Below are 12,135 nucleotides of genomic sequence, written 5' to 3' on the forward strand. Positions count from 1 at the left end.
CGCTGTTCTCAGTGAGTCTGTGAATGCAGGGTCGTGTAAGGCTTCCGCTTGTAGCCTCCACGTTGGGATAACCTGGCGCTTCCTGCCCCAATCCAAAACTATTTTAAGCGGTGAGTGATCTGATAGTGTCTTGGCTAGGTATTCTATTCCACTAGTCACTGTGCAGATCTCCAGGGTACCCCACATCAAATCTATCATGGTGTGTACCTAATGTGGTGCTGAATAGAACGAATATTCCCTGTGTTGTGGGTGTTTCATGCGCCATATGTCATGGAGGCTCATGTTACTAGCCCATGTTGATAATGGGCGGCTGAGGTGTCTAATGACTGTTGAATGTGTGGGGGGATTTGACCTGTCCAATGCTGGGTCCGGCGTGCAGTTGAAGTCTCCACCCCATATGGCGGGTGTTTCGGGGTTCGTTAATAACGCTGGAGTGAGTGTGCTCAGGAAGTCAGGCAGTGCGCTATTGGGAGCGTATACCCCTATAATTGACAATTGTTTGCCGTCCAGCTCCCCCTCCACTACCACATACCTACCCTTGTGATCTATCTTGTGTGATGTTTGGATAAAGGGGACATTCCCTGCTATCCATATGAGTACCCCCCTCGCGAAGGTTGAATAGGATGTACCCACTATCTGACCTCCCCATTTACTGCGTAGGTCTTGCAGGTCAGGGTCCCGTAGGTGAGTCTCTTGTAGGATTGCAATATGTGTGCCATGGCGTTTGAGTCGTGTATGCACCCTGGACCTTTTGCCTGGAATCCCCAGTCCCCTAACTAATAGTTCCAGGTGACTATGTCATATTTGTATGTACTGTGGGTTATGGATTGGGCCATGTTCAATTTGTGAGTGTGTTTCTTGCTCCCCGATTCCCGGGGAGGCCCATTGGGTCTCCTCCGCCCCCATCGCCCCCGCGGGCGGACCCCCAGCCTCCGGACAATTGTCCTGAGTTGTGAGCAGAACGGTAGTGCACAAACTAAAAGTTACCCTCTTTCCCTCCCCAACTGGATCCCAACCCCAATTGTAAACTTGCAACAAACTACACACCCATTTTGGGTGCGAGCTGAGGTGTATCCATATGGATGTCTGCGGGGGAGTAATAATACTATCCGGATGCGGCTCATTTTAGGGGCTCGCATCCTTCTGCAGACACAGTCTGCTAGTGGTTTGGGGCACTCCCGGGGCGCGGCCAAACGCCCACCCCCCCCGCTCCGCGCCGCCAGCTGTGCACAATATGAATAAAGGAGTTGTCTCCAGGAGCAAACGTGCAAGGATACATAAGTTCAGGTGATGTGACCACCCGCTTCAGGGGGGAGTCGCAAAGTTCTGATCTGTGCTCCGGCTGTGGTGGTTGGTCTCCCTGGGGGGGATAGTTCAGTAGTGTTTGTTCAGAGTGTGTCTGCGGACCTGGGGGTGAACTCCGGGCCCCTCAGTGCCTCCGTTAATGTGGAGTCCGAGCTAATCGAGTCAGACTCCGAGCCTTCCTCTGGATGGATCTTGAGAGTCTCAAAGGAATTCTGTGTTAGTAGGGGGGTTTCTTTGAGGGCCCTGGCTCTCTCCTCTGCAGCCTGTTCCACCGTGGGTTGACCCCTGGCATGCCTCTTGATTTGTTTCCTAGGTTTTGTCGTTGACCAGTTCTCGTCGGTGCCGGCTGCCTCGCGGGGGTGGGCGATGCCTTTGGCATGCATCCACGTCCAGGCATCTTCCGGTGAGATGAACACATGGGTGCGTTCATCTGTTATTACACGTAATTTAGCGGGGAACATTAATGCGTATTTTATGTCATGTTCCCGGAGGCGTTGTTTAACTTGAGTGAAGGAGTTACGTTGCCTTTGCACTTCCTGAGTGAAGTCTGGATAAGCGTGAACGGTCGAGTCCTCATACCTGTATGGGCCTTTGCTGCGGAACTGTTGAAGTATCGTGTCCCGGTCCCTGAAGTTTAGGAACCTAGCTATCAGCGGTCTCGGAGGTTGACCCGGTGCCGGGGGCGTCCGGGAATTCTGTATGCTCTTTCCACTGAGAAGAATTTGGATGGGGTTCCGTTCAGGACCTCTTTAATTAACCAGTGTTCCAACTGGAGCTCTGAGCTTTGATCCAGTGATTTTTCAGGAAAGCCAAGAAACCGTATGTTGTTGCGGCGGGATCTGCCTTCCGCCTCCTCTGCTCTTCTCAGCAGTGACTTTACTTCTGCATCTAGGCGGAGAATTTGTTTTTGGTTGTCCGCTACCGTGGGGGCCAGTTCACTTAGCGCCGCCTCCGTTGTCTTCACTTTATCAGATAGTTTGCCATGGTCTGTCCAGATCTTGCGATACCGTGTCTATCCTGGTCTCCAGTGAGGTTTTAGTATCCATGATTGCTTGTAATATTTTCTCGAATTGCGAGGAATGGGACATGAGCGTGGACTCCTTCGACTGCAGAGAGGGCGTATGCTGCTGATCGCCAGGAGCCTGGCCATGTGTGTTCCGATCCTGGTTTTTAGCTGATTTGGGCCTTCCGGCCATTTTGACTTATCTGTTGTGGCCTGATTCCTCCTGCAATCACGCGCTCACCTACGTACTCTGGGCCCTGCAGACAAGGAGGGCATATATATCCCTGCGGGGCCACGCCAGTGCGCACTTCAGTTTTTAAGGTTTCGGTCCTGCTGGTGGTCCTCTGAGTGGGATCTTATTCAGGCGGTCTGGCACCTCCCGTCGCTGGGTCCGCGCGCGTGCTTCGAGCCCCCAGTCGGCAGCCAGCTCCAGACTCTGGGTCCTCTTTCGATATGGAATGGGGGAGTGACGTTCCCAAGTGTATTCGCTTAGTGTGTTACGGGCTCGCACAGTTCTTTAAGCAGTGTTCCACCCTGTGGTGCAGGTCGGCGCCAATTAACAGAGGGTATGGCTTAGCCCAATCCGGACCGGCCCTGTGCGCGTCTCGTCTGTGGTGGCTTCGATATCTAGCTGCAGGTCCAGAGTTGACTCCCGGGATGGGCGCGCCACGCCAACAGTCATGAGGTGGGGGGGCACCCCAGAGGCCCACGTCAGGATTCATCTCCCGTCCTTCGTCCCCCCTTGTGGGCGGGAGGGGGTAGTCGGTGCTAGGCGGAGGATATGGCTCCCAGTTCCCCTTGCGGCGGTCCCCGCAGCCGCCGTGCGCCCGCCTCACCGTCCGAACCTCCAAGTTTGGTGCAAAACCCCACCTCAGGGGGAGACGGCGCCAGCGGCCTCCCGGAGAGGGCTCGTCTGCTGCGGCCGGGTTCACAGCCGCCTGACAGGCCTCATAACCCTGTAAAGCAGTTGGGGGGTCCAGGGAGCGGGTCCCACCCCGCTCGTAAAACGAATCCACCCCTGGCCTGTTGTTGTGGTGCCACAGGGCCTTTCGCGGAGGGGGAGGAGGAGCGTCTCTCCCCTTGTTTTCAGTTGTGATGGGGGTCACCCGCCCGGGGCCTCTGCCACCCCCCGCCGCTCCACGGAGCCCCCCGCGCCTGGTGGGGGGGGAAACTCCGGCGGCCGATAGGCGAGCGGGGAGGGGGGGGGCCCGCCCAGGTCGGTGTAAATGCAAAATATGGGCTTATCGCCCTCGCGAGATGGGCCGCTCCGGTTTCGGCGCACCCACCTCTTGTTTAGTGTCCAGGGCAGTGTCTCAGCCGTCGCGGCTGACAAAATGGCGGCCGCAGCTCCCTGCTTCGAGCTGCTCCGTGGCAGCCTCTCCGCACGGCCGCCCGATCGCCTTCAATGCCGTCGGCGAGGGGAGAGCGGTCCCAGAAGCGGATCCCACCTCAGGGATATGGCAGCGGCGCCCCAGGAGCGCCCCGCGGATGTTTTCTTGGCGAGCCCGGGACGGAGCGCTTTCTCAAGCGTCCCTCCCGTTCGCCATCTTGGCTCCTCCCCAACCAAGCAGATTTATAACTTCACATATATGAACCTTGACGATACACATGTGACATTAAGAATAGTAAATCTATACTTACCTTTAAATACTTACATTCATGATGGTGTGACATCTGTACTTACCTATAACTACTTCCCATCATGTTAACATCTGTGCTTACCTTATGGGCTTACATCCACCTCATTTAAAATCTTTATTTACCTCTATATACTTAGATTCACTCTACATTGAAACCTATACTTCTCTATATGTATTACCTTCATTACACATTAACATCTATGCTTACCTATATAGACTTCCATTCGCAGAGTGTGTATTCTTCCCTGTGTGTACCTAGAGTCACCACATTCTGACATCAGTACTTACCTAGACACACTGACACTCATGACACTCAGTAGCCTGGCATACATCCTTCCTCGGGCCCCCACACTCCTCCTGGCTGCAGAGATCCCACTGGTCTGCAGCAAGCCGAAGGTGACACCGCCTTTCATCCTGCCGAGGTCGATAACACTGGCTGTCTTTCATTTGGTGACATGAGTCCCTGCTATTGAAGCCTTCGGGCGATAACCTCGGTATGAAAGAGTTGAAGCCAGCGAGGCTGAGCTAGATGTTAAGATGGCAGGCTCTGCTTCTGGGGTGCCCTGAGGACCCCCCTCCCCCTCCGCCTGCTGTTTTCCACTCAGCTTGTTTTTGTGATGAGAGGCAGGTACACGATGTGAAAGGACTGGACTCCTGCCAGCTCTTCCCTGGCACCTCCGTACACCTGCTTCCTTGCTGCCAAGCCACGAGGCCGGGGCACCGCTTTCCCAACATGTCTCACGTCGGTGGCTCCTTAAAGCTCACTGAAGTCCCTCTCATTGCACATTGTGTTGCCTGACCTAGTCAAAACGAGCACGGAACATACATTTTTCGAAATAAAAACCGTGTACCCTGCGCCTTCCAGAAACTCGATTATTTTGTTGTCAATAAATTGTCATTACCGTTTTGGGAAGATTTAGGAAAAAAAAACTCTTAATGAAGTTTCTCTCCCAACATTTAATAGTTCTGTGTTAGAAATATTTTCTTATTTGCTTAGCTGGATGTACACAAATCTTTAGTGCTGTACACATTAAACTGCCAGCAGTTGTTCAGCTATTGAATAAATTCATGCATTCAATGAATCCCTTGTTTTTCACCAGGAGTCCAGGCCTCTTGGGAGCACTGTGTCTCTCTCGCCATCTCTCCCAGGATAGTGCACGTGGGCACCCCTGTGACTGCCTCCTGCCACCTCGATGCCCGCTGCCTACCCAAGGCCGCTGGTGCCATCCCGGCCGGCCTGGCCTGGACCCTGGACGGCGAGGCGCTTCCCAGGAGCTCGAGGGTGGAAGCCAACGAGACGGATTCAGTGGTCACCATTCCAGGGGCGACCGGGGCAGAGGGGACCTTCGCCTGCTACTCCCTCCACCGGGGGGCGCCACGACTCCTGGGGCACGTGTCCTACCAGGCTGGCGGTAAGCACTACACCCTGTTATTTCTAAAGTGGACTTGTGCTGGTGGGTCCCAACATGTGCCCTGGGACGTGGGAGCTGGTGCCCCGTGAGGTTTCAATGTTCCCAACTCTACTCTGAGAACCTTTCTTAAAACACAGGTTTAATATTATACAACAGGCCTTGGTGCATATGAACACAGAACTGGGCTCGGTTCCCAAAAAGGTTTGCACATCTAGCTGAAACGTGTTCGTCCTTGGAAATGACACATCCATACTCACAAATTCAGGGCCTAGAGACTTGTGAGCAGAGATTGCATTCACAGGCGCGGAAAGTCAACCACAATGTGTAGCTACTCACAGCCAGACGCCATGAAGTGGGGGTTCCCGCGGGAGTGGGCGAGGCACATGTGAACCCCCAAAACAGAAACATGGGAACAGCCGAAACATGTGGCGCGTCCTCCTGTACTAGGGTAACTTCTGAACTTTGCACCCTCAGAAAAGTGCAATGGGTAGTAATTGTGGCGGAGAAGGAATTTCTTCACTTGGGAAACGTTTTCATCTGAAGAAACAAGGACATTAAAACATTTGAAAGTGCACACTTTCTCTAAATCTCTGCATGGTGTTTGTGCCGCTTGTGGCCAATTCAGTCCTTGAGCTGGAAACCGAGAGCAAGATATGAAATCCACAACTTTCCTCGACGGTCTAAGAGGACTTATGCAGATAGGGAAAAAGAAATAAAATTCTGCAAATCATAGACGGGGTGCTACATGTCGATACACTTTATAAATCCACGTATACGAACATACACATTTAACAACATACATAAAACACTCTTTTTAGTTCTGGCTTGACGTTGCAGCTGTCTCCGTACCTATTGGAATCAATTCTTGACAGAGCGCCTGGAAGGGGCTTCGGCACTGCTCTCTCGTCTCTTGCTATTGGCTGCTTGGTACATCCTTCAGCTTCTTATGGAGTGCTTGCATTGCAAAGCATGGGGGACTATTTTTCATCTCAAAAGCACATCCACCCATCCCAGGCTGTTGTCTTTGTCTCATGCAGGCAGGGCACACAGGAAACAATTGTTTTTTTTGCTTTGTTTTCTCACTGCAGAAGACTTTTTTTTTTACTGCTTTAGTTCGGACTGAAAATGCACGGGGTAAGGCTGATAATCCAGAGGCGCGAGAAACTACGGTGGATTCATCCAATCCCTGAAGGTTCCCTGGTGGCTGGAGATCTCTTGTAAACTTTAATTCAAACCATGCTTGACTGACACACATCTAACCCCCTGACATCTTCAGGGGATGCTCCCTGTAATTTGTACACAACACTATCCTCTGTTAAGACCCCTTATTTCATTTCAGCACCTCTAGTGTTGTTGACCAGTTGACCCTCCCTGAAGGAAACAAATGACGGCACTCTTCGAAGGGCGTAAATCTGGTGTGGGACTCTGGGGGCTTAGCATCAAAGAATTGTTTCTTATAGATTATTGCGTGTGTATCATTAATGTATTGTTTTTGATTTTTGTCTAGGCTGTTTTTTGTTTTTGCTAAGAAATTTTCTAGAGTTTGTCACAATCTTTCATTATGATTTCAGTTTTCAATGAATGTTGTTTTCGTGCTTTGCCTAAAGAACATCAGTTTAGTAAACATTTATCAATTAATTGGTCTTATTTTGCTGAACATCACCAAGCGTACATTTTTCACTGATTTGTCTATTTTCTTGTATGTCATATTTAGTTTAAATTACAAACTTTTTGAATATTGAGGAAAAAACAATGACCTATTTGTAGAAACTCATTCCAATATTACCCTATCTTACTTGGTAAGAAAATACTCTGTACTGAAGCTCCATAGACTGACATTCCACCATTCTTAACTTGCGCAATGTCACAAACATTCCCAGGTTATTGCATCTTTAAACCCCGCTCTTCTTCTAACAGCTGTGAAATCAATTCTACGCTCTTGGCGATCTTGATGTTAGATGCAGATATTTTTCACGTTCTTGCTATCTCTTGACCAGTCTCGCAATGAAGATTCGTTACCCTTTCGTTGGGTGGATTTGATCGCATGTGTTTTATTCCTCAACCGGTGGCATGCCCGTCTGTTGAGAAACCTTTCAATACGCTCTTTGACATATCTCGCCAACGTACGTTTGGATGCACCCATTCTCGTGAAATTCCCCCCTTAATACGTTTTATGGTGACAAAGGGATTAACTTCGCCAGTTAGCTCTGGGTGCTGTGTGTTGATTGGTGAATTTACAAAGAAACATGCTGAACATTGCCTGGTGTAAAGTGAAAAGATCAGGCTTTGAAAGATTTCCAGACCATTTCTGGCTTTGATGAGGGAATGTATGAGCTTTAGAGAATGAGTGCGTTGCGAGCATCACACCAATGTCCTGCAAAGTTTCATTGGATCTGGATTGTTCTTAGTTTAATTTCAGAAGACATTTCCAGATTGTTTCAAAGATCAAAAGATCTCCCCATTGTGTACCTGCCGTAGGCCACATGACGACCTCGAGGTTAATTTATCAACACAGTCTTCCATTTACTGGAGTGTTTTTTTTCTTTCCTTGGTTTCATCCTTAATTTTATTAGCTTAATGTTCTCTATATATATTTGATTTTCTGGTGGGGGTGTCTATCTGGCGGTGCTGTGGGAGGTTGTCTGCATCTCTGTGGTACATTTTTAAAGGGCACGAAACATCCATGTGATAAAAGTCCCTGGTCTCTCTCGTCTCTTTTTCATTAACTTCTGCTTCTCTTACCAACCTCTACTTATCATTGCCTCTTCTCCCAGCCCCTCCTGCAGATCTGCACATTCTGACCTGCGTCGTCGTCTGGATCTCCAACATCACGTGCTACTGGGATCCCGGACAGGAGACCACCCTCCCGACCACTTACACCCTTCATGTGCGAGAGTGAGTACCAGCTCCCATGTCTGCATCCCCACCTGATGGACCGTGCCAGGACTGGGTGGTGGGCGCAGTTTTCTTTCGCATCGAAGTTCCACCACTGAAGCTGTCACCCCGCTTCTCTACCATTGCATTGGGGGGGCAGGGTATTGAAAGGGAGAGAACAGGGTTTGTGCAAGTGGCGTTTTGCAGGAAAGGGCCATGGGGTTACTTGGAGTGGCAGAGATTGTAACCTCCACCGCCAAGGCTGTTGAATGCCCACCATATTCAGAGATCTAAGTCTCCTTAATGGTGATCTCTGGGCAATTAGAGGACCTGCCTCTAAGTTTGATCAGTCGCTATTCTACGCGTCATGTGTCAGGGGAGTCCCTACTGGGTGTTCTACAAAAATATTGAGTTTTTAATATCAACCGGCATTTTCATGAACGCCACAGTCTTGACCACCACGTATGGATAGGGTCGGAAGGTGTGGAGTTAAGACTATTAGGTGTGTATTTCCCTGCGCTTGCTTACCTTGAGGATGTGTTGGTAGTCAATGTTGTGGATTCTAAATGAGTGCAGGTGATACTTTCCCATACCGCCCCTTCCTGAGTGTTGGTTGCGATCAATCGCAGACCTTCTCCCCTGAACTTGTGCCTGTGATGGTCGATTTGTGGTAGATGACAGTGGGTGGACCCCCGCTATGTTCTCAGCGTCTTCCTTCTCTGTCTCATGTCCAGAGACCTGGGGAGATGTGAGCAAGCCTTCGGCGAAACCAGCATCTGCCACCCCGTGGACCAGCACCGCTGCACCATCGGCGTCACCAGGATGAACGCGTTCTACAGCATCTGGGTGACGGCGCAGAACTCCCGGGGCTCGGCCACCTCGCCCACCCTCTGCCGCCTCGCCGCCGACATGGGTGAGCCCAGCTGACATGCTCTAGGTTTTTTAAATAAGGTTCTGTTTTATCACTTTATCTTGAAGAGATGATTTCATGTGCTTCAGTGTATTGTATGGTATGGCTGTGTAGCTGAGACAGTGATGCTGATTGGGTGAGCAGAGCCGTCATCTCCTTAAAGACTGGCATCAACACATGGGTACACAATGGGGTACATAAGTGGCTAACCGGTGGTGGTGCCTGTCCTCCCCTGGTTCTGCCCATATGATTCCCAGGCCCCCCTCCCACTGAGGCAAGAGGGGGCAGCCTGGAGCCAGGTCATTTTCCACTAAAGACCATTTCCACACTTGACTTTGTATAATCTTGGACATGCCTTGATGTGGCTCTTGTGCCCAGACTGCACCTCTGTTGGCCCTTAACTCTGGCTTGTGCAGCCCTGATGCACAGGCAGAACCCAGCACAGTGTCCTGTGAATGCAGGGTGCTGGTGCACCGGTGACACTTGTGGGTTCCTGGGCCTGTGCTGTACCTTTAATCTCTGGGACTGTCCCTCATCACAGCACTCCCCTCTGCCCGCAGGACCATAAATATTAACCTTTCCCACCCTGCCTTGCATTATTTCCTTCTGAGCCTGTCTCTGGTTGAATCTACCTACCCTGCTGCTAGCACTGTGCCCTCTAAAGCAGATCTCCTGTGACCCCCCCTCACCCCCCTGTTTGATGGGAGATCACAAAGAATAAGAAATGTTGACAAAGCCAATAGGCCTGCATTGGCGCTCAGCCTTTTAGCTTTGTCAATGCTTGTTTTGTTATGGCTTTTTAGAAACTTTATTGTTGGAAAAGCTACCCGACACTGATCATTTTAAAAATAGAAACAGATTCGGTACCAGAAAAGTTATTTTTTTCCCAAACAGCACGCATTGGCGTAAAAGCCCCTGGCACTGAGGGGGATTCCGTTTGGTGCTGCTGTGACCTCTATATGCTGTCCACATTGTATCCCTCCTCTGCCACCATTCACAGAACTTAATTTTCTATTTTCTATCAACACTTCATTCAGTTCCATAAGTTGTGTAGCTCATTCTCTTGTGTTACGCATGCCCCCTTAAACCCATGCCCGCACTCTTGGTATCGCCTCCACCAGTTCATCCATGGAGTGCCACCAGCCACATCATGCTAGGCTTTCCATGTTTAATGTTTATTCTGACACATCTTTGTCCTGCTCCCCCACTGCTCCTCCCCTCTCCTTCTGCTCATTGGCACATATTTAATCCGTGCGCCTGCCACTTGTCGCAGAACTCCCCTCCCAGTCTAGTCTCATAACATGTTTTGAATTAAAAAAAAATATATATATGTTTTAAAAAATGTGCAGGTCCTGGCAGCTGTAATTTCTGTTTTCCAAAAATGGACTTTGGTACACTTTTTTCAACTACCGTCCTACAATGGCGGCCTCCCTCCTTCGAATGGGAAACAAAAGCACAAAACAAAATGGCCACAAGGTTACGCTGCACAAGCGCGCACGAGATGATAGATGCGTGTGCACGTGTGGTAATGCTAGGTCCACTGTAGCATGGCTGCGTATGCGTCATAGCACCTTGATTATACTTTGCTGATGTGCTTCCACATCAGCAATTAACTTTTTTTTTTTTCTTTGGCCGATACTGAACACGATTGTCAAAAAATCATTTGCAAAACCAACAGGTGTTCATTAGCAAAGCTAAAAGGCCTGACCTTTTGTATTTGCCAATGCTTATTTTAACCTCAAAGTACTTTTTAGGTCGAGTGTACAAGTGCTTTGACCTGTTGTAATCTATCTGTGGGTTTTTAACCACGCCCACCGCACGCCGATCACTATTACTCGTTCATGGGCTTGCCCTTCATAAATCCTTTGTTATCATTGGTAAATACTTTACGTTTGTCCCTCCTTGGGGCGGTTGGGTTACTGCCTTGGACACCAACCCTGTTACATGGATAATTGCATGACTGTCGATACATTTGACTGCGAGTGAGCTTGTTTTTTCTTTTATGTCTCTCATTCGCACTCATGCTCATGGCGGCCGTGGCGGTTTGAATCGGCTCAACTATTTTACTTTTCATTTACAATTTAAGTGGCAAGAAAAGTCCAGTTAGGAATTTACAATGCTAATAGCTCTAACTCGAGCAAACGAGGCCCATTGTATTGCAAGTGCTTGTTTGCTGTCCATCTTCTCTGGGACTGCATGGGTAAGTGGGACCTACCTCCTGAAACAAGATGGCTGCACACAGGAAGCGGTCCAGCATCAAATTGTCAAGGGCAAGTTCTCTAATTTGCTGCTGGACCGGTCTGTGTTGCTGCGGCTCTGAGCTTCTATGAATGTTACAGATTCAATGGAGGGGCGCAAGAGTGGTGTCCTTCCAGGCAGAACCTCTGTAACCTCTTTTAGAAGAAGCATGTTAATTGATTATGGCTTTTCAGAGCAGTGCATTATTTCCTGTTCCACAAGTGTCTCATTTCTTTCCTTGTTAGTTATTATTACTTTTCCATTTACACAGTTTTCTTTCAGCCTAAGAGCCACATTGTCAAATGGCTGGGACCCATAGATAACAGCTGTACAACAATAACAAACTCCTCAGTTTCTACCTTTGAGTTTTCTGTACTTTATTGTCCTCAAAAGCTCAAACAAAGTGAAGCATTGAGATTAATTGGGAAACATCCTTTACCACACAGTCTTTTCCACGCCAATGCCTTTACCAGGCCTGGTATGTAGGGATAAGGTATCTGCCTGTCTGTCTGTCTGTCTATCTTCGTTCATTGAAAGAAACAAAGGTTGAAGGAACATTATAGTTAGGTGAAAATGTCTCTACAGCATACTGTTTCAAACAGACAAAAGCACTGAAATTCATATTCTAGTTATCTGAAGTAACTATATCGCGTGCCCTAAGGTAACTATATTGCGTGCCCTCAGGTAACTATATTGCGTGCCCTCAGGTAACTATATCGCGTGCCCTCAGGTAACTATATTGCGTGCCCTAAG

At 49.3% G+C, this 12,135-nt stretch overlaps 1 protein-coding gene across 2 annotated transcripts in view; it reads left to right on the forward strand.

Annotated features, from left to right (window-relative positions):
- The window catches only part of LOC138268239 (granulocyte colony-stimulating factor receptor-like), a 103,975-nt gene that overhangs the window by 35,669 nt on the left and 56,171 nt on the right, over positions 1 to 12,135 (forward strand). For both annotated transcript variants that reach the window (XM_069217703.1, XM_069217702.1), the window contains 3 exons: positions 5,049 to 5,360; positions 8,135 to 8,255; positions 8,969 to 9,147. In XM_069217703.1, the coding sequence (XP_069073804.1) occupies positions 5,049 to 5,360; positions 8,135 to 8,255; positions 8,969 to 9,147 (612 nt within the window). The remainder of the gene's footprint in view (positions 1 to 5,048; positions 5,361 to 8,134; positions 8,256 to 8,968; positions 9,148 to 12,135) is intronic.

Source organism: Pleurodeles waltl, chromosome 12 (assembly GCF_031143425.1).
Source record: "Pleurodeles waltl isolate 20211129_DDA chromosome 12, aPleWal1.hap1.20221129, whole genome shotgun sequence".
Taxonomy (NCBI): Eukaryota; Metazoa; Chordata; class Amphibia; order Caudata; family Salamandridae; genus Pleurodeles; species Pleurodeles waltl.